The sequence below is a fragment of the Harmonia axyridis genome, chromosome 2, assembly GCF_914767665.1.
Source record: "Harmonia axyridis chromosome 2, icHarAxyr1.1, whole genome shotgun sequence".
Classification (NCBI taxonomy): domain Eukaryota; kingdom Metazoa; phylum Arthropoda; class Insecta; order Coleoptera; family Coccinellidae; genus Harmonia; species Harmonia axyridis.
The window spans coordinates 56,267,572-56,295,519 of NC_059502.1; the positions used below are offsets into that span (position 1 = coordinate 56,267,572).

The 27,948-nt window shown below is 33.8% G+C and overlaps 2 protein-coding genes across 2 annotated transcripts; both read left to right on the plus strand.

Moving 5' to 3' along the window:
• Positions 1-614: 614 nt before the first annotated feature.
• Positions 615-27,478, plus strand: LOC123673433 (putative ankyrin repeat protein RF_0381). The gene is made up of 7 exons (XM_045607914.1): positions 615-1,036; positions 18,083-19,218; positions 19,776-19,798; positions 20,062-20,458; positions 20,535-20,861; positions 24,725-24,925; positions 26,454-27,478. The coding sequence occupies exons 1-7, from the start codon at positions 694-696 to the stop codon at positions 27,042-27,044; spliced, it is 3,018 nt and encodes a 1,005-aa protein (XP_045463870.1). The 5' UTR covers positions 615-693; the 3' UTR covers positions 27,045-27,478.
• LOC123672200 (putative ankyrin repeat protein RF_0381) lies at positions 19,237-21,192 on the plus strand. The gene has a single exon (XM_045606213.1). It carries the CDS (start codon positions 20,045-20,047, stop codon positions 20,531-20,533), a length of 489 nt encoding a protein of 162 aa, XP_045462169.1. The 5' UTR covers positions 19,237-20,044; the 3' UTR covers positions 20,534-21,192.
• Positions 27,479-27,948: the final 470 nt, after the last annotated feature.

Genomic DNA, 27,948 nt, shown 5'->3' on the forward strand with positions numbered 1-27,948 from the left:
CGTGTTATTGCCGATATACGGCCACAAATGTTGGAAAAAGTAATCGAAAATTGGACGTCCAGATTCGACTATATCCGAGCCAGCCGTGGCGGTCATATGCCAGAAATCATATTTAAAATTTAAGGCCACAAGATTATCTTGCGGATAAATAAAATTCATGTCAATCGAATAATCTATCGTTGTTTTATTGCAATTTAAAGTTCTATAGCTCTAAAAATACACCCTTTACTATCATATATAAATAGCTTCAAAATCCCAACTTCCCTCAAAAATATCTGAATCATAACTTGTGTATTATTAAAAATTGGACATTGCGAAAAAAGTTATGAGAAAAACAACATTTATAATTCATATAAACTTAATTCTTTTTCGCCTTCAAAGTAGACCTTTTTCGAAATAACAAATCTAGTTCAAACGAATTTTCAGGAATCCCCTTCAGTACTTGGAAAATCAAGCAGATTTTTTTCTTTTTTTCTTTGTTTTTCTCGAAAAATAAATTATGCCAAAAAGTTAAATATCGTTTTCGAGTAAAGGTGGTTTGAGCTTTTCATATAGCATATGTTGCGCTCAAAGGAATAGCACCATTGCTTGTTGGCAACGTTGCAAGTATGCTCCCAGTCACCCGTGCAACTCCAAGTGATTCTATGTTTATTTTCATCAGTTCGTCTTGTAGGTGACTTCCAGAGCTCGAAAATGTTTAATGTCGCCTTAACAAGAACAGATGCAGAAAGACCACTAAGTAAATATTATGTTGAAGCCGATAACTTCCCGTATTTCTGTGAATACGAGCTGCACGTCTATGCGGAAAGAGGAAACTACAAATTCGTTGAAGAGATGCTGGATGAATTTCCCGAATACGTGAACTGTGTTAACTCCATGGGAATCACTCCTCTTGCAACTGTGACAAAAATAATATGGGAATTAAACACGGCCGAGGAAAAGAAAATCATGGAAATTCTTCTTTCCCGTGGTGCCGATCCTATGATGAACCATGTTGACGGACAGTCGATCGCATTGTACGCCTTCAAGCACGGTGGTGAGTGTAAAAATCCATAAAACGGAGATATGTTGACTCCATTTTCCTCTTTGAAACAATCGAATAGAGTCCGAGATCAAATTCAAATTATTATCTCTAATCGTTAGTTTCTAATGTATTTAAGTTGAATTACTGGATCGCATCTTGCAACGAATTCTTTCAAATTAATTTCATTCTTGTCGGATTGTCGAAATTTGAATTTGAAACACAGAAAATCTGCATATTTCGGACATGCGCTCAAGATGTTAGATCAGATGAGATTGTTTTCAATGTTGTGTTTACATACCTGCGATATGCATTTTAGTTTATTTGTAGAATGTGGATAATCTTGTTAAATCTTTGTTTGTTGATAAATATTCAGTTTACTTACCAAATATTTATGAGATATCTATAAAAATGTCAATAACCAGAAAAATAGAGCATTACTGAATTTCGATATTTATCTCTATGAGAAAATTTTTTTATGATTTCGAAGTGTACCGTAAGTTGGTAAAAGCCTTGAAAAGAATTTGGCCACCGAATTGGAGCTTCCACTCGCATTATGCATTTTAGAGCATTCTGATCTACCTCGATTTCGTTAACTCCTTCAATTCAAATTTTGATGAAAATTAGTAGGAACTGATGTTCAGTCTGGGTGATAAAAATAAGCCCAAATAAAATAAAAGATTTCCCGGATGCACATTGCATGGCGCGTGCGCAATATGCTTTTATTTTTATCGGTCCCAACTTGAAGAAATTTGGTTGGTTCACAAACTCTGCAATGTTGAATCCAGGGAAATGCCCCTTTTTCATTAGATTTTCTGTCCGATAGATAGACCGTTCTGGCTCAAATGGTAGTTGAAAATTGGCGTATTTTATCTCTGCAAAAACCCACTTTTTCGATTTCTTGAATTTTATATGCTTTTTGGGGTGCTGTGGTTCGCCACCTAAATTTCGTGACAGAACATTGAAAAAATTAAAAAAAAGGTAAAAAATTTCAGTTTTTGCGGAAAATATAATTTTTCCTATACAAATTATTGAATTTGAGTATGTATTTTACAACTTTCGTGAATTCGCAACTAGACTTCGTATGTTCCGCGTTTATGAATCTTTGGTCTTCTTCGTGTTGAGATATTGTATTGTTATGTGGGGTGGTCTGCTCAACACTGCTTTGGAAGATCTTCAAATAATACGAAAGTATATTCTAAAAATAAAAATGAATGTTTAAAAAACCTTTAGCAGTGAAAAACTTTTTTTAATTGATAACAAACTAAATATAAGACAGATATATATACTAATGGAATAAATTAAAGGATCAAAATAAAATTCGAAATTTTCAGCGGTTTTTCAAATGGCTGTATTTTCGATAACAATGAATGTATCTCAATTTGAAAAAAAGCTTTTTGAAGCTAGAAGTTTATAGTTTAGAAATTTTTCAAGCAACGTGTACCGCTCAATCCTAATGAATACAGTGTCTAAAATTTTTGCGAAATTTTTTCAGTTTTTATTTTTGGCCTACAGACTTGGAAATTTTTTTTCCAACTCAACCACTATATGGATGAGATAACTTGTTCATTCAGCTTCAATATCCTTTTTTCTAAATTTTGATACGAGCATTTCTCTCTGAAATATCAACCTTTGAATTGAAAAGGACCTTTTTTCTTTAACCATCAATATCTCACCAATCATTGATTGCACAGAAAATTTAGGAGATGTTTTGAAATCTTGAATGAATTCTCTACAAGAAGTAGCTATGGTATTTTCGAAAAAAAATTTCTTCGTTTTTTACATTGATTTGAAAAGTTTATAAAAAAGGGCTTTTGGAGGCTTTTTGGATAATCAAGCGCTGAATTCAAAATATCGAAAAAACCATCAATGTTGAGTATGTGTTTTACAGTTCAATATCACCACAAAAATCCCAGAGAATTTCAATTCAATCCATGGAGCGGTTTTTTTGTTTCATTCGATCGAATTTTCAAAGAATTAGAGTATCATATTTTCGATTCAAATGTTCATAATCAACAAAATGAAGAAAAAAAATTTTATCATTTCTACTGCGATGCCGTAATTTCATTCCATAATCTTGATGATAGAAACCAAATTAAATTCAAAATTAAGCTGATATATACCAAAGGGAATTTCGAAATCGTTCCACTCGCTTTTCAGAAATTGCATATCTCAACTTTTCATCTATAGAACTTTTACAACGCTAAAAAAAGCCGGTTTATTCTCAAAACGAATTTGCAAAATTTGAAAATTATTTTTGATTTCCTAACATGGTTAGAACGCGTGGTCCTTTAATTTTTTGGAAATTGGATCGAATGAAACGAAAAAAACCGTTCCATAGATTGAATTGAAATTCTCTGGGATTTTTGTAGTGATATTGAACTGTGAACGTATACTCAACATTGAACATTCAGCGCTTGATTATCCAAAAAGCCTCCAAAAGCCCTTTTTTATCAACTTTTCAATTCAATGTAGAGAACGAAGAAAATTTTTTTCCGAAAATACCATAGCTCCTTCTTGTAGAGAATTAATTCAAGATTTCAAACATCTCCTAAATTTTCTGTGCAATTATTGATTGATGAGATATTGATGGTTAAAGACAAAAAGGTCCTTTTCAATTCGAAGGTCGATATTTCAGAGAGAAGTGCTCGTATCGAAATTTTGAAAAAAGGATATTGAAGCTGAATGAACAAGTTATCTCATCCATATAGTGGTTGAGTTGGAAAAAAAATTCCAAGTATGTAGGCCAAAAATAAAAACTGAAAAACTAAAAACTTCAAGCTTCAAAAAGCTTTTTTCAAATTGAGATACGACCATTGTTATCGAAAATACAGCCATCTGAAAAACCGCTAAAAATTTCAAATTTTATTTTGATCCTTTAGTTTATTCCCCTGGAGTATCTTCGAGTGTATAGTATACCAAATGAAGGTGAACAGTATTTATGTCAGCAACCCATATTTCACTAGAAATTTGGTCATGGGAGCGGTAGAGGTTCCTCGTCTCTGCAGGACTTATCTCCAGAGAAATGTCTATCACTTCGGTCCTAATTTCCTCAACATTTTGCCTCAATCACTGAAGAGAATAAATTTTAATAGATGAAAGTCCAAGTCTGAAATAGCAACGTATATAAGAAAAATTCTGATAAGTTCCAAAGAATTCTGGGTTGAGTGAAGCCTCGTGTTTACTGAAAAAATACTCATTGCACTGACAGATCTTTCTTTCTTTTTTTCCTCATTGAATTGAGTATTGATGCTCCTTCTCATTCTCATACGTCACGTTCTTCGCGCATCTATTCCAACTCTCTAAATATTTGTTTTTTGTATTTTCATCACCTCGTGAACTATGTCAAGGAATGTATCCAGCAGGAATAGAGTTGCCTGTAACATACGGATTGAGTCTAAGCTGCACATTCCTCATTTCATTCTTACAATTTTTGTGATTGTGTATTTTTCTGGATAAAGATTTATTATTATTATTAATTTATTATTGAATTTGAGTACTCTTTTTTATAAAATCCTCAATATATTCATTGAAATCAATATGACGAAATAAACTAAATTTCAAAAAGTGATTTTAAAAATAATTTTTTCTAAGATGATGATGGCTAAACAGATTAAATACGTCAGACAGAACGGTTTATCGGACAAAAAACTTGAAGAAATTGTAGGAAATTATATATGCTCTCTTTTTATATAGGAAAATCACTCACAAAAAATAGATATTTTCCGATGTATGAATGAAAAACCGCTATAAAAGAAATGTTTCACCTTTTTTTGCATTTTTTTTCAATATTTTGTCACGAAATTTTGGTGGCAAAACTCAGATTCAGATTCAACACCCCAAAAAACATTCGAAAACGAAGAAATCAAAACAACCTCCAAACTTTCCTGTGGAAAACACATCAGTATTGACTGCACCACATATCTTATTAGAGATGAAAGTATAGAAATTAGATTCGATATACTTAAGTGGTATAAAGTAACTGTACGTTAATTCTTTTTCGGATTTGTTTTTGGTAAAATATGGAATTAATTGTTCACTCATTACTATATTATCAATTCCCTGATATGAAATTAATCTAACGCATCTTGAATCTTGATCATGGAAAATAGTTTTAAATTATTTTATTGGAGACATAATAGAAGATTGATTCGCTCAAAGTCTAGGACCTTCAAATAAGCAGATTGATTTCATAACACTCTTGTTGATAATTTTGTAATTACCTTTCTTAATCACCAGTTGAATATGCGCTAGAAAATTGACCCAAACAAGTTATATACTAAGCAAAAATTAAAGACATACAACAAAAATAGTAAAAAAGATAAAAGGGACTATTCACAAATAATTATTACCATTTCAGAAATAGTTAAGGAGCATCGATCAATATTAATTTAATAGATCAATATATCAAATATGTCTGATATACTGAGTTCGAGTACATATTAAGCGTTTCTGAAAAACAGGACCTATTTGAAATCTGAAAATCGGGATTATGAAATTGTACCACATTCTCTTCCGAGCTAAAATGATCTTGAAACCCTAGCTTTTTCATTTTTACTAAGAATGAAAAAACATTTCTCCAAAAAAAATTTTTTTTTTTTCTTTTCTGCTATGGTCGAGTATTCAATTCTGAATATTTTCTATTCGAGTAGTTGCATTCGTCGAAACATTTTTCAATATATCAAAAAAAAGAACTCGGAAAAATATGCGTGATCAATATTATGTTCGTTATTCCTATTTTCAATACAATAATCATAAACCGTTTTCACATGTTCGAAGTAGAAGAATGTGGGGATATTGTGCATCACCTGAATTTTGGAGAATTCGTCACAGGGCGTTTCAAATATTCTGTTAAAAATTGTTATTATAATAAGCCCATAACTTCCATAACTCCTGCATTCTTTCAGTCAAGACTTTAAAAAATTTAAAAAGACGATGATAATATTAATTTTATTCGTTCATTTGATTTCATATGAAAAAAATATGAATTTGTTGAGAGTCCACTAACGTTATATGGTCGATCTATTGATATTAGCGATGACAGCTAATTTTCTGGTGCTTAATGTTGGATCTCTAATTGGCCTGTCTTAATACCTCATAATCAAGAAGAGAAAAACATCATATCTTGGGCACCTACTGAGGCATGAAAGATATAACTTCCTAAGAATCATAATGGAAGGAAAGATTGAGGGTAGGCGGGGCCCTGGTAGACGACAGATGACATGGTTGAGGAATATAAAAGAGTGGACTGGCCTAGATTTTCAGTCACTGATAAGGAAGGCACAATCAAGAGAAGAGTTTGCGGAAGTCATCGCCAACCTTCGATAGAAGACGGCACCTAAAGAAGAAGAATACCTCAATAATTTAACCTTCATTAATAACTCGCATTCGGTATTTCGTGTTTTATTTGTCACTGTATCAGTTTCTTAAAATATCCGTACAAAATCCAGAATGTATTTTCTATTAACATGCTTATCACGATGTACCTCATTGAATACATCACACATCAATATTGATTTGGTATAAAATAAATATAAACACTTACTAATTTCCACAGATTTTAATTACTTCCGACAATTGATTCGCCGTCTAAGCGGCTTCATCAAGGTTACATTGCAAAGTGTTGAATTTTGAAATACAATTTCAGCTATATATACACGAAAAATGATAGTGCCTATGGAGCAATAAAATGTTTAATTTATGGATTCTTTGATGGGTCTACGGTCTTCTCGGTTCGAGATACTATATGAGTTTTTTGATGCAATTTGGAATTTCCAAAAATTTTTACTCAAAGATGTTCAAGAGCGGTGACTTATCTACATCTGTTTGGAAATTAAAAAAATCTGTCTAGAATTGTATTGTTAATCTTAAGTGATTCTAGTAGATTCAAACGGTGACTTTTTTTTTCGATATGAAGTATTTTGTAATTAAAATTGAAAGTACTGAATCCATTGAACACATCAATATCTTCCAATTCCGGCCATTAAAAATTATTAATCATATAGCTCGATAGCTCAATCACTGTAAGAGTTGAACCAGCCTCATTTTCGGATAAATAAGTCCATTCAAACCACCAGCCCAAAAACCGCACCAAACAGTTAAACTTTGATGATGGAGAGGCTTTCCAACAATCATTTTGATGCATTTCACAGACTCAATCAGCAAATATGCAATATTTCTGGTGATCAATCGATTTGAAATCATGTGTTCACTCAATCTTAAATGCCTTAAACCATAAGACCTAAATATGTATGCAAAATACGTTATAATGTGGTGTATGGAATGGATACCAAGATCGACGAGGAATCGACAAACCTCGGTTTTTGCAACACTACGTGCTACAGCAGCAATATTCTCAGTGGTTCTTTTCCACCAGTTTCACTTTTGCCGGCCAAGAAGAGTGCTGCACGACGACGTTTTATTTTTGCGAATGGACTAGTTTTCACTTTTTTGTTAAGGATTAGTTCTAAAAATTTAAGTAAAATGAATAAAAAATGTGGAAGAATCATTGGAATATCTCTAGAAATGAAAAAGTTATGGGACTTTGAAGTTGCGCTTGGAAGAATAATTTCATAGTACGTGTAAGTGTCGTGACGTCACACACTAGACGACTGGTATTCGCAGAGTGCTTACGAATTCATTGGTGTACAATCACTTGTGCCGTTCGTGTCGTGTTTTGTTCGTTACACGATGGCTGAAATAACTTACTATATACATACATATAAATTACTTTTTTCTCTTTTTACTTTTTACTCCTCACAGAAATATGTTTTGCCATTGATAGACCTCAACAACCAGTACTCAACTACAAACTGTTTATGAAACGTTTTTTAAAGAAACCATCGTTATAAGTTGAACCATGATGAAGCAAACTCAATAGTAGATACTTACTTGAAAAGTTTAACTCCTTTTATTTCAGCACTGACATAAGATGGATTTGAAGAAAAAAACTCCATCACTGCGAATATATCTATTTTAGGCAAATTGTCACTTTGACCTTTCACTAAGCCTTCTTCCATTATGGTGACATAAAAAGAAAACTCGAGTTAAAACTTCACTGTACAAGTACAACTACAAACGGCGCGAGAGCCTTGGCGCGGCTAAGTATTTAAACGTAATTTATGGTGTAGCGATCACAGGCAAGAGCCGTGACGTCACAGACCAAAGACGTTTCGCGATTAAATACGTAAATTTAAATAATCTATTTCTCAGTCATTTATTGATGGATTTTCAAAATGTTTTCACTGATTTATCAGTTATGCCCTATATTTTAATTCTATCGTGTCAAATATAATATTATCAACATCACTAAACTAGTCCATTGTGACTGTAAAATTTTCCCCATTTCTGAAATGAATTTTGAAAATTTCAATGAGTGGTTGAGGCGTGTATATTTCCAGTTTTAGTACTGGCGGCGTAGTTCTTACTTGTTAATTGTCAAAATATGTCAGCTTCAAAAGTGACAGCTGCCCAAATAGCACGCGGTATATTCAGAATCTATAGCGTTCTACGCCTTCCGATTCCCAGCTTCCATCCTCTTCTATCTTCCCAGTCTCCTGGCTATAAGTTCCGTTCAGACATCGCCTTGTGCACTCCGCCAATCCATGTTGGCGTTCATTTTAGGACCATTTTCAACATATTATTATTATGCAAATTATTACTGGATTATTATGCAAATTATTACTGGATTGAGAAAAGACCGAAAATGGAATGATACTCTGCATCTACTTACCTACACATTAAGGCTAATGTAAAATTTTTTAATATTTGTGATTTTACTCACAGAAAACCATTTTACTTGGTTTTCTCTATTTTTTGAATATTCATTAGTCCCTCATATGGATGTTTATGTATATGTAAACTTTGATGATGAATATATTATTATTATTATTAGTATGCAAATATATGTATATGATTTTGTTTTTTGAACTTTTTTTTTTGTTTTGCGAAAAATTGTCCCTCTCAAAAACGAAATTGAAGGTTTCGAGCGATTTCCTATAATCTAAATTTTTCTACCCAAACAGACCTTTTTCTTTTCAACTTGAACGAAGATATACACTGTTATCTTCGTACATTAGATGAGAAGAAGAGATATTCTGTGGTACAAGATACTGTATCATATTGAGTTCATTTGATTCAGTTCTCGTCTTGAAATCTGTGAGGACATATAAGATAATGAATATCATTTAGATTAATGTATGGTAAAAAGAAACAACCTGAAAATCATATCCGAAACGCATCTATATTCATGTTGTAAGTATCTAATATATCTCTTCTTAATGTCGAATAATTTTTTGTTATCAAAAATAATTAATGCTTCTAGATAAAGAGATATAAATACCTACATAAAAAAGTTCGATATTTCAAATTTGAAAATGTCATTGGTTTGTTTTTTCTGCTACAGAGGTTTGTAACAAAATTGTGTTGAAAAAACACATCTATGAAATGATCAATTATAATGAAGCTTGATTCATTGACAGATAATACTGAAAAGCAACAAAATACTCAGATTTTTCCTGCCTATTTTCGAATTTTTGAATACATTATCTCGTAGGTGATACCCATCAATATTTCGATATAAAAGAAGGGTTCATCAAGTAATAGGAAAGAAGAACTCATGGGAATAATTAGATTGAGTCAACTTGGGAATTATTCATTCCCCTTTTTGAAAGGAAAGGCAATTATTCAATAGGTAAGCGATTTGAAAAATAATTTTTATATTTTTCTCTGAGCAGGGCATTCTACAAACATATACCTTTCTTGTTTAAAAAATTAAATTTTTTATTCATAATATATGTCCCGAGAAAAATATCATCAATAATTTCTCACGTTTTCTATCATTTCTCCGAAAATTTCAAATTTGTTTAGGTATTATAGAAATTATTCCATATAGCTGGTACAAACTGTATACTAACAAAGTTGAAATAATCAATAGATTCAGAGTCTTTATCAATAATCGTAGTGAATTTTGCAAATATTTTACTTACCACGGATTTATATAAAGAAAAATAAAAAAATTTCAATGAAAATTAATAACATAAAATTTATGATCGTCAATTTCGAAATGTTATCAGATAGAATTGTTGTCAGTATTAGTGAAGAGCGGTATATCAATGAATATTTATCATAATTTATAACCATCCTGTCTTAATTAAATTGAGAAAGTGGGCATAAGAACAATTTAAGCAAAAAAATTAAATAACAAATTCCATGTGATTAGAGAAAATAACATTTTTTTTTCTGAAGAACACATAATTTCAGTTCAAGATGCAGAACTGAAATTATGTGTTCGATATTTTCTAGGAAATTGAGGTTCTATCTCTATTCATTTATAGTCAACCCATCTTAGTACCAGCACTCTAACACAGAGTGGGTTTTAAAGGTGTATATTAATTTCAAGTTCAAAATATATTCGAAATGTGATATACTGCAAATTCGTCCTAATTATTCGTGGATCTGGCAATGTTCATCCAAATAAATAATGTCATTCAGAGAACTCCTTTGTTCACAATGATTGAGTTCTGTGTTATTTCAGTGGTGTAAACATCAAAAAGACATATATAGGTGCATTAGTCCATTTTGAAATGATTCAATCTATATTCTTACCTGATCCGAATCGAGAAAAATGGTAGAAAAAAGTTTTATTCGATAAGAGGAATTCAATGTATGTACAGGGTGGGCAAATTTCGATGTTTTAGCACTACAACTTTTAAACCAGATGAGATAGACAAAATCTGATAACCCATTCTCGGTCCCTTTTTCTGATAAACTAACAAGGGTAGTATTCATATTTGGCAACCTTCTTTTGTTTTCGAGTTATAAGCGAAAATTGGAAAAATGGCGATATCGAAAAACATTTATATCCATGGGCGCCCGCAGGGGAGGGCCAGGGGGGGCCGTGGCCCCCCCTGAGATTTTGATTGCCTCATTTTTCAGCACAACACACTCAATATTACTTTCTCAATCCAAAGGGCATGGAAAAAAGGAAAGTAATGGATTCTCAACAATTTTCCGGTTTTCAATGACAATCATGGACGCCTTATCGTTTTTCAATAATTTTTTTTTTGCCCCCCCTGAGAAAAATTTCTGCGGGCGCCCATGTTTATATCTCCGCTAATACTGATGATAGAGCTCTGAAATTAAAACATTTCACAGACACTTTTTCACGTAGAATCCAGTGGCGTGCTCGTATTTTCAAAAGGGTTCTTAATTACGAAGCTATGACCCAAAGTTATGTTTTTTCAAATGGGAACACTAGATTTTTGTGCCATCTTCTGAAAGCTTAATTTTTCCTGATTTCAAAAATATATAACATCGTATGATTCGTATTGAAATAAATAACAGAAAATGATCAAAAACCTTTTTTACTTTAGAGTCTCAATATTTCTATGGTTTCAACTGCTGATGAGCACAGAAAAATTGAGCTTTCTATAACAAGAGCAGTGTCCTTCCGTCAATCTGACTATTTCTATGCTTTTCACTAATTTCTACAAAATTCGAATCTATATTTATTTTATACAAATATTGAAATAAATAACAGAAAATGATCAAAAACCTTTTTTACTTTAGAGTCTCAATATTTCTATGGTTTCAACTGCTGATGAGCACAGAAAAATTGAGCTTTCTATAACAAGAGCAGTGTCCTTCCGTCAATCTGACTATTTCTATGCTTTTCACTAATTTCTACAAAATTCGAATCTATATTTATTTTATACAAATAGTTTCGAAAAGATAAACGAACTTGGAAAAAGTTTCCTAGGTAGCTTGAATACAGTTTCAAATATTCATCTATTGAAATATCGAGAAGAGGTGTCGACTGTGCATTGTGTAATTGTTGTCATTATTAGGTTAAATATTATTTCTGTTTGTCGCTTCGTAATTAAATTGTTGAGTTCAATTATATATGCATTGTTTCATATGCTGTTTAAAATGGATTGGTACTTGTGCGTATTAATTCTGGAGATCTATGTAAATAATCTTCTGATACATGCATCTCAATACAACTCTTTCGATTGAAAAATTCGATCTTGTGATTTCTCCTTTATTTCCAAATCAATTTTTAGATAAAAAATTTATCTAGATTCGAATTTTGTAGAAATAAGTGAAAAGCATAGAAATAATCAGATTGACGGAAGGACACTGCACTTGTTATAGAAAGCTCAATTTTTCCGTGTTCATCAACAGTTGAATCCATAGAAATATTGAGACTCTTAGGTGAAAAGAGGTTTTTGGCCATTTTCTATTATTTATATCGATCCGAATTATACGATGAAAAATTAAGCTTTCAGAAAATGGCACAAAAATCTAGTGTTCCCATTTGAAAAAACATAACTTTGGGTCATAGCTTCGTAATTAAAAATCCTTTTGAAAATACAAGCACGCCACTGGATTCTACGTAAAAAAATGCCTCTATAATGTTTTAATTTCAAAGCTCTATCATCAGTATTAGCGGAAATATAAATGTTTTTCGATATCGCCATTTTTCCAATTTTCGCTTATAACTCGAAAACAAAAGAAGGTGGCCAAAAATGAATACTGCCCTTGTTAGTTTCTCAGAAAAAGAGACCGAGAATGGGGTATCAGATTTTGTCTATCTCATCTGGTTTAAAAGTTGTAGTGCTAAAACATCGAAATTTGCCCACCCTGTACAACTATACTATATACTACCTTCCTCATTAGGTTATTTAGTGCAGATTCATTTTGATTCTGTTTGGAAATGGCTTGATCGTTCCTTTCAATTTTTTATATTGAAGTTAAGAATAAACTCACTGATTTTTTGGAAAATTTATTGTTTTTGTTTTATATCACTTTGGAATTTGAAGAGTTTTTCAATCCTATGTCAATTATTTCAATAATGAATTGTTAAATGTTGAAGTTTTTAAATTATAATGCAAAAATTAAAAAAAGAACGCATCAGCGATGAATGACAATTGGATGAAAGGAGTGTATTAGAAAAATCGGTAACTCCATGAAAATTTTGAAATTCATTATTGAAATAATTGAGATATCATTGATGAACCTTTCAATTTTCAAAAAGGTATAAAACTCGTAGCGTATACGACTGGCTGCACCAGTGCAAATTAATTCGAATTTATGTAGAACTAAATGACATAATTAGCTCGGATTAATTCGAACTGTGCAGCCAGTCGAATACGTTATAAAACTAACTTTTTTTTCGAAAAAATCAATGAGTTTATTCTAAATTGCAATAAGAAAATTTCTTCCAAAAATTGGAAGAACCGAACGAGAAATTTCCGCACAGAATCAAAGTGAATCTTCCCTGAAGAACCTAGTGAGATAGGTAGTGTACCGACACCTTTATTACGTACACATATTGTTAAATATGATTTTCTTATTAGCCGCACCATAAACACTAACTTTTCAAGAATTGTGATCACCATTGGAAAGAACAAATTTTGGTTTCCAATATAAAAATTTACGATCGCAAAATTGCATTTCAGACCATCATGATTAACTTTCGTAGGTATACCTGTCTGTCGGTCTGTATCCGCACATTATTGTAAGTCTCAACTTCTACAAGTCTCCCCCGATTTCAATGAAATTTGGTACTAATATTCAGTTCAAGTTGCAGATAATATTTATTTTTCATTTTTAAAGGGTGTGCGTTGAGCATGCGTAAAATATTTATTCATTCGTTCGATATTGCCTACTACTGCTATTTTAATTTAATCCTCTAGGATATTTGCCAATGAACAAAGTCCATGTAACAAAACAAGAATTTTATTTCTTCATAAATTGAACAATTTACACAATACGGTATGATATAACAGAAGACCTGAAATATATTTTCATAGCCTAACAAGGTAATGATTCCTCATGACTACACTTTTTTCTAAGTTAGTTCTATGCAGATTAGGTATCTAAAATATTCATTTGAACTATAACTAACACATTTTGAAATTATTAAACAAAATTCATACAATTATTTGGCAGTACGAAACGAATTTCTATGTTTTTTCATAAAATAGAGATACAATGAATACATACCTACAGATTATGTTTTACTAGATTTGTAGTAACCACAATATTAATATTTAGTTTCGCCATCTTCAGGAACTAACAGTAATTTTCGGTTTCTGAAGACGAGGTGACAACGTCGTTGTCGAAACATTTGTTAAAAGCTTGTAAAGATTTAGTGAATTAAAGTGTGGTTACTACTACTCAAGTAGTATAACTATATACAACTTCATATACAAAACGTTTTGGGAAATATTGAACGTTTTATAGATACACTCTTTAAACTATTACGAGTACATTTATCATATTTTGTTATATAAATATTTATTTTCTTCGTAATACCTACTAATACTATATCGAGGAATAAAACCAATTATTTTTTTTTTCTATTGGGCACACTATATTTATCTTGTACATTTGGATATCTTATTTATTTTATTCAACTCCAGTCACAAAAAAATAGGAAAAATTTCAATAACCTTTGTATTCAACAGTTATAGAGGAAACTTAACCATAGACCAACAATTAAGTCCACGCACTTAACTTGACTAGTAGATCAAATGATTTACTAATGCAAAAATGCATACAGTATAGTTATGTAATTGTAAAATTTGTTCTTTATATTAAATAACCTTCATCAAGGATAAATTTGAAATTTATTAAATGACAAACAACATTCAAAAAGTTGGTGCACTTACTAGACATTTCATTAAAACTATCAACACAGTTTTCTTTGAGTTAAATATTCACCTTTGACTATATACTTGCAATAATACTGAATTATAATATTGCTCCATTATTTTCAAACAATTCTAAACATAACAAGGAACTCGAAAGAAAATAGAATGGAGTTAGTCGCTATATGTTCCAGTCTTTGCGTTTTGAAGGGGTGATATTTTCACAAATATTAATTAATTTTAATTACTACAAAACCTTCAAAGATATTATAGCATATAATGTTCACTGCAATGTTGCTGCACTTTCTAGAATATTTTATTAGGATTCACAACTACAATATTCCTTGTGGTAATTATTCACCTATAAATGTAAACTTGCAATAATACTCAAATTAAAACGTTGTTTCATTCTTTTGAAACAAAACAAGAAATTTCAAAGAATATTTCCCTCCTGTCAAAAATTCTATGTATATGGAGAACAATTAACGAAAATTACAGCGAATATTTCCCTCCTGTCAAAAATTCTATGTATGTGGAGAACAATTATCGAAAATTACAGCGAATATTTCCCCTCCTGTCAAAAATTCTATGTATATGGAGAACAATTATCGAAAATTACAGCGATAATTGCATTGTAGAAGCGAAACAGCTATGCGATAATTGTTCTGTTCATAGATGCATAGTTTCTATGCATCTTACACAGTTCGAATCTATGGCAATTCCATTCTAAATCAGTTTGACAGGTAATGTAGATAACAGTTTATTCGGGAAATATTCCCCCGAATTACACTCGTGCATCAAAATGACCAGATAATTTCGCATCCCAGCGTGTTTTCTTTGAAAAACTGCATTCGGTCAAACTCATGCAGTTTTTATGATAACACGCTGTCATGCAAAATTATCGGTAATTTTGATGCACTTGTATAATTACTAACGAATATTTCCCTCCTGTCAAAAATTCTATGTATCTGGAGAACAATTATCGAAAATTACAGCGATAATTGCATTGTAGGAAGCGAAACTGCACTGCGATAATTGTTCTGTTCATAGATGCTTAGTTTCTATGCCTAACACAGTTCGAATCTATGGCAATTCCATTCTAAATCAGTTTGACAGGTAATGTAACAGTTTATTCGGGAAATATTCCCCCGAATTACACTCGTGCATCAAAATTACCGGATAATTTCGCATTCCAGCGTGTTTTCTTTGAAAAACTGCATTCGGTCATTTTCATTTTTGGAGAAAGAGCCCTCCACCTTCGGTGTCGGGATCTTTCTCCAAAAATGAAAATGACCGAATGCAGTTTTTATGACAACACGCTGTCATGCAAAATTATCGGTAATTTTGATGCACTTGTGCAATAACTAACGAAAATAGAATGTAGCTATTTCTAATATGTTCTAGTCTTTGAGCTCTGAAGGGGTAACATTTCCACAAATATTAATTAATTAACATAAAGCCTTCAAAGCAGTTATAAAATATAATATTCATTATCTGATTTACATCGTCGAAATTGAGGTATTCGTTTCATCAATGAATCCAGATCTTCATTGTGATTTTGGACAATATTTTCACCCACTTGCCGAGAATGTATATGTTCACCAATTATCCATCTATGATAATACAGTAAAACCTCGATTATCCGTTCTCCTATTATCCGTTTTACTCTGTAATCTGCCCGTGGATGATTCAGAAATCGCATCAAAATTTTCCCAACCTAACCACTGTATGGATACAGACGATTAAAGTGTTGAAGAATTTTCCACGCAGGAAATAGTTATTCATAATACAAGTGCAGAAGGCATTGATGAATGAGCCTTCTGTACGAGTATTATACATTATTTTCTCTAATTCATTGCATTTTTATTGAAATTAATGAAATATTTCCATTAATATCTTTTAGTGATTTTTGCATTGAAAAATGTTGGTTGGGTGAACAGATTTCTTTAAGGCAAATTGATGAATCGATAGATAAAGCCGTGGCGGAAAGTTCGGAGTACCAACATATAATAATAAAATATAACCGTGAAAACTGTGCGTTTCAGATATATTCCCGCACGATTTTCTTTTACAAGATGTGGAAGAATGAACGGAATAACCACAGAATTAGAGAAACCCTATTTCTGCCGAAGACGCGTTGAGATTTGCAAATAGTTTGATGCACTATTTAGAGCAGGAATATTATACGGATTATATTGATGTCCTCCACTTGAGGAAAATTCGGGCTCACATTTATCTCAAGATGAATAATAAAAAAAGACAGACAAAAATTACATACTTTTTCAACTAAAATATATACATTCGATGTATTATAGGTACCAATGCAATGATTTGTTTTTCATTTGTATATTTTTATATGATATTATGATTCTATTGATTTTTTTGCTTAATAAATAATTGTACCCCATACATTTTTCTAATTTTCATAGTTGTTGTGCGTATTTTGAGAAATTTCGATTGTCCGTGTTTTTCGATTATCCGGGAACCGTTTCCCCTCCATTGGGCCGGATGATCGAGGTTCTACTGTGATCGATAAAATATGATAGCATATAATGTTCACTTCAATGTTCCTGCGCTTTCTAGTATATGTTATGAGGATTTACTAATACAATTTCCTCGAGTTAAATGTAAACCTGCAATAATACTGAAATATAACATGTTTTATTCTTTTCAACAATTCAAAACAAAACAAGAAACTCGAAAAAACGTAGACTGTAGCTATTTGCATTATGTTCCGCAATCTTTCCGTTTTGAAGGGGAAATATTTCCACAAATATTAATTAATTACCACAAAGCCCTCAAAATAGTTATAACATATAATAATCATTCTCAAGTTCTCAGCTTTATATCGTTGAAATAAAGGTATTTGTTTCATCAATGAATCTAGATACCTTTTGAATATTTTTACCCACTTTCGGAAACAGTATTCGTTTACCAGTTTACCAATTATTATCCATTTATGATATTACCTAATCGATAAAAATATCACAGCATTAAATGTTGCTGCACTTTCGAATAAATATAATTATAATTATAATAATATAATTTATTAGAATTCACAAATAGAATTACCATCATTTAAATATTGCCCTTCCTAATATAACCCTGCAATAATACTGAAATATTACGTTGTTTTAATCTTTTCACACAATTCAAAACAAAACAAGAAACTCGAAAGGAAGTAGAATGAAGCTATTCCCAATATGTACCAGTCTTTGCATTTCAAAGGGATAATATTTCCACAAATATTGATTAATTACCACAAAGCTTTCAAAATAGTTGGAGCATAAAATATTCATTCTTAGTATTATGGATAAATTCAAACAATAATTTTACCCCATTGCGGAAAAAGTATATTTGTACCAATTATCCGTATAAATGATAATATTCGATAACTTGTTTTCAGATGTTGACGTGATGATGTTATTCGCAAGATATCTAGAAAACATCGACACCCTGTTCGAAGGATATACACCACTGCATTACGGAGTAAGCAAGTGTGAAGGAGAACTGGTGAAATATTGTCTCCAGAGGAACGCAGACGTACACCAGCGGTATTCAGACAACAAGACCCTTCTTCACGTGGCTGTAATAACACATAATTACTCTATGGTCTCCCTGCTACTGGAATATGGTGCCGACATCAACGCCACAATGTCAGATGGCAATACAGCTCTTCATCTAGCTGCCGTTATCAACAACTCGGAAAATGCTGTCAAGGATCTGATAAAGTACAACGCGAATATGAACCTCCAAAACGACCAAGGTGACACTCCTTTGAATAGACTAGCCCAGCAGCATTACTTCAACTACGAAGTGTTTGAAACGTTGGTGAAGAGCGGATGTGACGTCAACATACCTGACTACTATGGTTTCACCCCCCTTCACAAGATTTCCTACAATTTCAAGTTCGGAAAATACGACAAGAGGTTTAGGACATCATGTAAGAATTTTGTTAGGCTTTTGTTGAGAAGAGGCGCAAATGTCTTCGCCTTGACTCATTATAACGATACTGTCTTAGACACAGCCTTGAGGAGCAATAGATTAGAATTAGCTGAGATTCTCATCAAACATATAACCCCAAAGTTGATGGGTAGGTATCAGGAGAACGATCTCATGTTGTATTCTTTCGAGAGACACCCCAAGTTCAGAAGCCTAGCACAGAAATGCGTGGCTGAATTGTCAAAATTAGATGAAAATATTTTAGGTACTAATTTCACTTACAGGGATATAGTCGTAAATTATAGAAAAATTGTCAAGAGCGCCACAAACAAATATGTCGGGGATCAAATCAGGCTTATGATAAATAAAAGAAGTCGTCTATACGAGGACGAATTGATGGAGGAATGCGTAAAGGTTCTCAACGTGGCAGAAATGTTGAATTTGCTAACAGAAATATTCGAATATATTCTGCCCGGTCCTTGTATAGACAAAATTCTGGAATATATCACATGTTATGATTGCGCGTATAGCTTTAGAACAATACCGAAACCCAAAAAATCTAGACCTAGACGACATTATTCTAGAACTTATTTCTATTCGTGAGGAGGAAGTCACGTTTTTGTTTTCGATAAATTAGGCATATACTACACTCAAAAAAGGTAACGATATTATATTTTTTCTTTAAAAATACACCAAATACGAATAGTATATGTTCACTGATTTTGTAGGTTGGTATTGCTTTTGTAAACAGTTGAAACATACATTTTCTGATGGTACTTTGGCAAGTATTGAATGGGTTCTCTATGTATATATTTGTGATATTTCTTGGTAAAAATTTACCTTTTTTCATTTTTGTAAGCCAGTGATATCGTTAATGAAGATATTTGAACATTTAGGAAATATTGACAAATCAAAGAAATTTATGTGCGCATTATGAAAAACAGGGGTACATGAAAATTTTATAGCATATAATGTTGATTCTCAATTTTGAATTGCTGAAATTATATATTTCATCGATAAATCTAGATACCTACTATGCACTACATTTCAGACAATATATACTACTAAAAAGATGTATGTTCATAAACTAGTCTTGAATAGCGTACAACTAACATGTTATGCTCGTATCGAGACTATTTATCGACAATTATTTTTAGATATATAACCCCAAGGTTGATGGGTAGTTGCCTGGAGAACAAACTCATTCTATATCTCTCTCTATATATATATAGATATAGCTCAGTAGAGCATGTCAGACCTGTCGAAATTAGATGAGAATATTCTAACTTTACAAACAAGAAATTACTGATGCTGCGACATTCTCGATAAAATCTGACAGTAATATTGCTCTCCATATAGCATCAATTCGAAAGCTGCTGTCAAGGATCCGATCTGATAATAATCGATCACTTATTTTATCAATGTGATGATGTTATTCGGTAGATATCTAGAAAACGTCGACACCCTGTTCGAAGGATACACACCACTGCATTACGGAGTAACCCAGTCCGAAGAAGAACTGGTGAAATATTGTCTCAAGAGGAACGCAGACGTACACCAGCGGTATTCAGACAACAAGACCCTTCTTCACGTGGCTGTAATAACACATAATTACTCTATGGCCTCCCTGCTATTGGACTATGGTACCGACATTAACGCCACAATGTCAGATGGCAATACAGCTCTTCATCTAGCTGCCGTTATCAACAACTCGGAAACTGCTGTCAAGGATCTGATAAAGTACAACGCGAATGTCAACCTCCAAATCGACCAAGGTGACACTCTTTTTAATCGACTAGCCCAGCAGCATTACTTCAAATACGAAGTGTTTGAACTCTTGGTGAAGAGCGGATGCGACGTCAACATAAAACTGACTACTATGGTTTCACCCCCACAAGATTTCCTACAATTTTAAGTTCGAAGAATACGACAAGAGGTTTAGGAAATCATGTAAGAATTTCGTTAGGCTTTTGTTGAGAAGAGGCGCAACTGTCTTTGCCTTGACCCATTATAACGATACTGTCTTAGACACAGCCTTGAGGAGCAAAAGGTTAGAATTAGCTGAGATTCTCATCAAACATAAAACCCCAAAGTTGATGGGTAGGTATCAGGAGAACGATATCATGTTGTATTCTTTTGAGGGACACCCCAAGTTCAGAAGCCTAGCACAAAAATGCGTGACTGAGTTGTCAAAATCAGATGAAAATATTCTAGGTACTAATTTTACTTACAGGGATCTAGTCGTAAATTATAGAAAAATGGTCAAGAGCGCAACAAACAACTATGTCGCGGATCAAATCAGGCTTATCATGAATAAAAGAAGTCGTCTATACGAGGACGAATAGATGGAGGAATGCGTAAAGGTTCTCAACGTGGCGGAATTGTTGAATTCTGGAATATATCACATGTTATGATGGCGCGTACACCTTTAGACCAATACCGAAACCCAAAAAAATTAGTACTAGACGAAATTATTCTAGAACTTATTACTATTCGCGAGGAGGAAATCACAATTTTGTTTTCGATAAATGAAGCATATACTACACTCAAAAAAGGTAGCGTATGCGTACATCAGCGGTATTCAGACAACAAAACCCTTCTTCACGTGGCTGTAATAATACTTTATGGCCTCCCTGCTATTGGACTATGGTGCCGACATCAACGCCACAATGGCAGATGGCAATACAGCTCTTCATCTAGCTGCCGTTATCAACAACTCGCAAGCTGCTGTCAAGGATCTGATAAAGTACAACGCGAATGTGAACCTCCAAAATGACCAAGGTGACACCCCTTCGAATCGACTAGAGAAGCAGCATTACTTCAACTACAAATTGTTTGAACTTTAAGTGATGAGCGGATGTGACGTCAACATACCTGACTACTATGGTTTCACCCCCCTCACAAGATTTTCTATAATTTCATGTTCGGGAGATACGCCACGAAGTTCAGGACATCATGTAAGAATTTCGTGAGAGTTTTGTTGAATAGGGGTGCAAATGTTTTTGCCGTGATTCAATACAACGACAGTGTCTTGAACACGGCTTTGAGGAGCAAAAGGTAGAATAAGCTAAGATTCTCATCGGATATATAGATAACCCCAAAATTAATGAGTAGGTATCTGGAGAACGATCGCATGTTGTATTCTTTCGATAAACATCTCCAAGTTCAGAAGCCTAGGACAGAAATTCGTGGCGGAGTTGTCAAATTACTTCTATATTCTAGGTACTAATTTAACTTACATGGATCTAGTGGTGAATTAAAGAAAAATTGTTCAGAGCGCCACAAACAAATATAACGAGGGGCAAGTTATGGACATCGATACCATGTTCCAAGAATACACTTCGGTACATTTCATGATAACTCAGAGCAAAGAAGAACTCGTAGACGTACCCATCAACGCAACTCAAACAACAAAAATCTTTCAAATGTGGCCTCGACAACAATGTCAAACTGTCCGACCGTGTGAATATCGAGAAGAACCAAAGCGACACCCCTTTAAACGATTTGCCAAGCACCAACTTCAATTACGAAGTGTACAAAGTACAAACTTGATAACTATGATTTTATCCCACGCCACGAGGTTCAATTCAAGGTTCAATATTTGAGATTTTCGCAAAAATTTCTTAAAAAGGGGCGCAAATGTAATTCGTCCAAACTCATTACAGTGAAACAATATTGAACAAGGCTTGAAGGGGCAACTGGAACCAGCTGAGATTCTGATGGAATGTAGGTAAAACCTTCATCATTAACTTATCAACGTCAGAACAGAACAGGGCTTGACAACAATATTGTCAAGTGAATTTAGATTTGAACTTGGTGAAATGCAACAGAAGAAAATGAATTGTGGCAAATGCAAGAGGAAACTGGGTAAGCGTGGATACCATGTTCAGTGTTAAGGGCAATGTCATGACAAGTTCCATCAGAGTTGTTCTAAGTAACTGATATGGAATGCGAACTAATCAAGAATGGAAAAACTGCGTGGATTTGTGAGGAATGTGAGAAAGATACTGATGGTTCATCTAGCGAAGAGGATGAAATAACAATAAAAAGAAATAATCGAAAATCAACGGGAAGCAGATTGGTTTCGCCAAGTAAAAATGCATACACTATAAACGATGTAATGGGAAAGCTGGAAATGCTTGTTCAAGTAAACGAAGATTTCAGAACAAGATTGGAAAAACAGGAAAAAATCAATAAAGATCTCAAAAGAGAAATTACTAATATTGAAGAAGAATGATGAGAATACTTCGGCAATTTAGTATCAACATCAAATTCAAAGTTTACGTTTTTGAATGAGTTCAGTTTATGTCAGTACTAAATTTAGTTTCATTGAATTATATATTTCTTATTATTGATACCAGTTTACGCAGTATAGAGCATCATGAGTAATGATATTGTATTTGATTAGGTAATTTTTGCATTTGATGAACATTTACGAAAACATATAGGACTTAGGTTAGGCGAATTAGGAGCAATAGTCCGTACACATTATATATACCCAAAAGAGCCGTTTATAAAGACGTCCCAGTGCCAGAAATACAATCAGTACTTGTCGAAAATAACCAACAAGTGCTTTGATTGGTCAACTTACTTTTGTTATCTTGTCAGCAAAAGCTGACTGAAGCCGATTTTCGGAAGTCTATTCTCACTCTTGGTTTTAATGATGATAAAGAACTCATACTGAATAACTTTTGTCAAGAAATAAAAGCTGAATTACTTAATCGGATGAGTAAACAAGATGCCCAATTTGATGACTTTGAGTGGAGACTGCAAGTACATGTTTTTTCTGAATTTTTACGTAATAAGAACAGACCAATAATAACTATGGATTTTTTATTGGAAAAGCAAAAAGACAACCGTTTGTTTTATGATACGAAGAATTCTAAAAAGGAGAATGCAAAGAATGGTGTTAGAAACCTATACTATATTTTTCAAGAATAAATTCAACTAAATATACTGATAATCAAAAAGTACTAGAGAATGAAATAAAAAAATTGAGAAAAGATAATTATTCAATCGAACAAGCCAAGCTGAAAAACAACATACTTATAGCTGGACTACCGTACCGAGATTATTTATCCACAATTATTTTTAGACATATAACCCCAAGGTTGATGGGTAGTATACTTATAGCTGGACTACCAGAAATCGAAACAATTGAAGATTTGCGTCGGAAAACCGTCATAAATATATCCAAGGAACTGAAAGTAAATTTGAAGTAAAAAGAAATATCGACCTCAGTGGTTGGTAAACAGGGAAATAAACAGCTCAAGGTCACATTTTCTAAGTTCGAAATGAAAGAAAAAATAATGAATGCTAAAAGACCTACAATCCTGAATTCTAAACAAATTGTTTTCATAGAATTCACATAAATCATGATCTTCATGAAGGAAACTTACGAAACCAGAGGTTAAAATGTGCTGAGATCTTCATCAAACATATAACCCCAAAGTCGATTTTATCTGGAGAAGGATGATAATATCATACTGTGTTCTTTCGATAATCACCAAAAAAATCAGAATCAAGCCCACACAGAAATGCGTGGCGGAGTTGTCGAGATTAAATGAGAATGTACTGAATATTAAGGTCATCTACTGAGATCTCTTGATGCATTGTAAGAGAACTGCTAAGATATTGGATCACTTTCAGAACCTGTGAAAATTTTTATAGAGCTGTTACGACAGGTACTTGAGGAAGTGCCTTTGGGTTGCCATTCGATCTAGGTTCATGGAAATGACATGGCTGACTTACTGGTTGAATAGTATGATATCAGGAGAGCACTCCAAATATTCCTGCTGGGCCCCAAGAACTGCGGCATCACTTCCGAGCTGACCTTGGACGGAGTTCATTTATTTTCTGCAAATGCACTGAAACCTAAATAATTCAGGGGAATAAGGTAGACCTAATGTGACTCGTCCACTCCTGGACATAGGTCTCTTTGGACGAATGCAGATCGAAGAAGAAGAAGAGGAATGTGACTCTCACACTATTGGTGCCCCAGTACCGGATCAATTTATCAATATAAACTGTTGTTCCACTGAGGTTGGGTACACAGAATTTCAGGGTGAGGCTATATTCACACTCCTTCTAAACCATTTTGGATTAGGTCACATCTACAGATTGTGCTACACCTTCATACAACTACCAAATCCCAAAAAATTTAGAGCTAGCTGTCAAGGATCTCATCAAGTACAACGCCAACATGAACATCCAGAACGACCAAGGCGACACTCATTTGAACCAATTTGCCCATCAGCAATATTTCAACTACGAATTGTTTGAACCCTTGGTGAAGAACGAATACGACGTAACATAAGAAGTCTAGGACATACTGTAAAAATTTCGTTAGGGTTTTGTTGAGAAAGGGGTACATATGTCTTCGCCCCACGCATTACAACGACACTGTCTTGGACACAGCTTTGAGGAGCAATATGTTAGAATTAGCTGAGATTCTCATCAAACATATACCCCCAAAGTCGATGGTATCGGAAGAACGATGAAATCTTGCTGTGTTCTAGTTTTGTCGAGAAACATCCAAAAGTCCGAATCAATCGTCGCACAGAAATTCGTGGTTAAGTTGTCGAAATCAAATGAGTCTGTACTGAATAATAAATTCACGTACCTACTGAGGTCTAGTGATGCAATGTGAAAAAAATTTTTAAGCCTCTGGTGAAGATCGGATACGACTCCAATAAACTTGTCAACTATGGTTTTACTCCAATTTTTTATATACTGATCATTTGAAAAAAATAAATCAGAACTCCTCTACTTCCAACAATGTTGAGCTCGTGAAATAGGACCAGAGGTTCAGGACAGTCTGTAAGAATGACATTACAACGACACTCTATTGGACATAGCTTTGGGGAGAAATATAGAATTTGTGCAGAATAGAAATTCTGATTAAATATGCATCTCCAAAGTTGATAATATCGGGAGAACGAAGATTTCATACTGTGTTCTCTCGAGACACAATTGAAAAAATCCAATCAATACTCGCACAAAAATTCTTGGAGGAGTTGTCAAAATTCTGGAATATATCACATGTTATGATTGCGCGTATACCTTTAGAACAATAACGAAACCCAAAAAATCTAGACCTAGACGACATTATTCTAGAACTTATTTCTATTCATGAGGAGGAAATCACAATTTTGTTTTCGATAGATGAGGGATATACTACACTCAAAAATGGTCATTTTGTATTAGATTTGACCTTCAGTTAATCGCCGAATCCCAAAACATCTAGAGCTAATCAAAATGATGGTGAAACTGCGATAGACTATGGCTACGACATCAACGTCAAAATTCCGTTCTCTATCTAGCGGCCGTTTACAACAACTTGCAAGTTGCTGTCAACGATCTGTTTGAGTACAAATGAGTGGCGGAGTTGTCAGAATTAGATTAGAATATTTGGGTTTGAGGTCAACATACCTGACTACTATGGTCTCACTCCCCTCCACAAGATTTTCTATCATTTCAAGTTCGGGTATAAGACAAGAGGTTTAGGATATGATGTAAGAATTTCGTTAAGATTTTGTTGAGGAAAGGGGCACAAATGTCTTTGCCTTGACCCATTATAACGACACTGTCTTAGACACAGCCTTGAGGAGCCAAATGTTATAATCAGCTGATCTTATCATCAGACATATAACCCCAAAGTTGATGGCTAGGTATCAGGAGAACGATATCATCTTGAATTCTTTCGAGGGAAACCCCAAGTTCAGAAGCCTAGCTCATAAATGCGTGGCTGAATTATCAAAATTAGATGAAAATATTCTAGGTACTTATTGCACTTACAGGGATCTAGTGGTAAATTATAGAAAAATGGTTGAGAGCGCCTCGAACAAATATGTCGCGGATCAAATCAGGCATATGATGAGTTATTCGCTAGATATCTAGAAAACATTGACACCCTGTACAAAGAATATACACCACTGCATTACGGAGTAACCCAGTGCGAAGGAGAGCTGATGAAATATTGTCTCCAGAGGAACGCAGACGTACACCAGCGATATTCAGACAACAAGACCCTTCTTCACGTGGCTGTAATAACACATAATTACTCTATGGCCTCCCTGCTACTGGACTATGGTGCCGACATCAACGCCACAATGTCAGATGGCAATACAGCTCTTCATCTAGCTGCCGTTATCAACAACTCGGAAACTGCTGTCAAGGATCTGATAAAGTACAACGCGAATATGAACCTCCAAAACAACCAAGGTGACACTCTTTTGAATAGACTAGCCCAGCAGCATTACTTCAACTACGAAGTGTTTGAAATGTTGGTGAAGAGCGGATGTGACGTCAACATACCTGACTACTATGGTTTCACCCCCCTCCACAAGATTTTCTATCATTTCAAGTTCGGGAATAAGACAAGAGGTTTAGGATATGATGTAAGAATTTCGTTAAGATTTTGTTGAGAAAAGGGGCACAAATGTCTTTGCCTTGACCCATTATAACGACACTGTCTTAGACACAGTCTTGAGGAGGCAAATGTTATAATCAGCTGATATTATCATCAAACATATAACCCCAAAGTTGATGGGTAGGTATCAGGAGAACGATATCATCTTGAATTTTTTCGAGGGAAACCCCAAGTTCAGAAGCCTAGCTCAGAAATGCGTGGATGAGTTGTCGAAATAAGATGAAAATATTCTAGGTACTTATTGCACTTACAGGGATCTAGTGGTAAATTATAGAAAAATTGTTGAGAGCGCCTCAAACAAATATGTCGCGGATCAAATCAGGCATATGATGAGTTATTCGCTAGATATCTAGAAAACATTGACACCCTGTTCAAAGGATATACACCACTGAATTACGTAGTAACCCAGTGCGATGAAGAACTTGTGAAATATTGTCTCCAGAGGAACGCAGACGTACACCAACGGTATTCAGACAACGAGACCCTTCTTCACGGGGCTGTAATAACACATAATTACTCTATGGCCTCCCTGCTATTGGACTATGGTGCCGACATCAACGCCACAATGTCAGATGACAATACAGTTCATCATCTAACTGCCGTTATCAACAACTCGCAAACTACTGTCAAGGATCTGATGAGGAAAACGCGAATGTGAACCTCCAAAACGACCAAGGTGACACTCTTTGAATCGACTAGCCCAGCAGCATTACTTCAAATACGAAGTGTTTGGACTCTTGGTGAAGAGCGGATGCGATGTCAACATAAAACTGACTACTATGGTTTCACCCCCACAAGATTTCCTACAATTTTAAGTTCGGAGAATACGACAAGAGGTTTAGGACATCATGTAAGAATTTTGTTAGGCTTTTGTTGAGAAGAGGCGCAAATGTCTTTGC

Coding starts and splice junctions, on each gene's coding strand:
- LOC123673433 (XM_045607914.1), top strand. CDS start 694: ATGTTTAATGTCGCCTTAACAAGAACAGATGCAGAAAGACCACTAAGT. Junction 1,037..18,082: donor GTACGCCTTCAAGCACGGTG/GTGAGTGTAAAA, acceptor ACTTGTTTTCAG/ATGTTGACGTGATGATGTTA. Junction 20,862..24,724: donor TTACTTACAGGGATCTAGTC/GTAAATTATAGA, acceptor ATTTTGGATTAG/GTCACATCTACAGATTGTGC.
- LOC123672200 (XM_045606213.1), top strand. CDS start 20,045: ATGATGTTATTCGGTAGATATCTAGAAAACGTCGACACCCTGTTCGAA.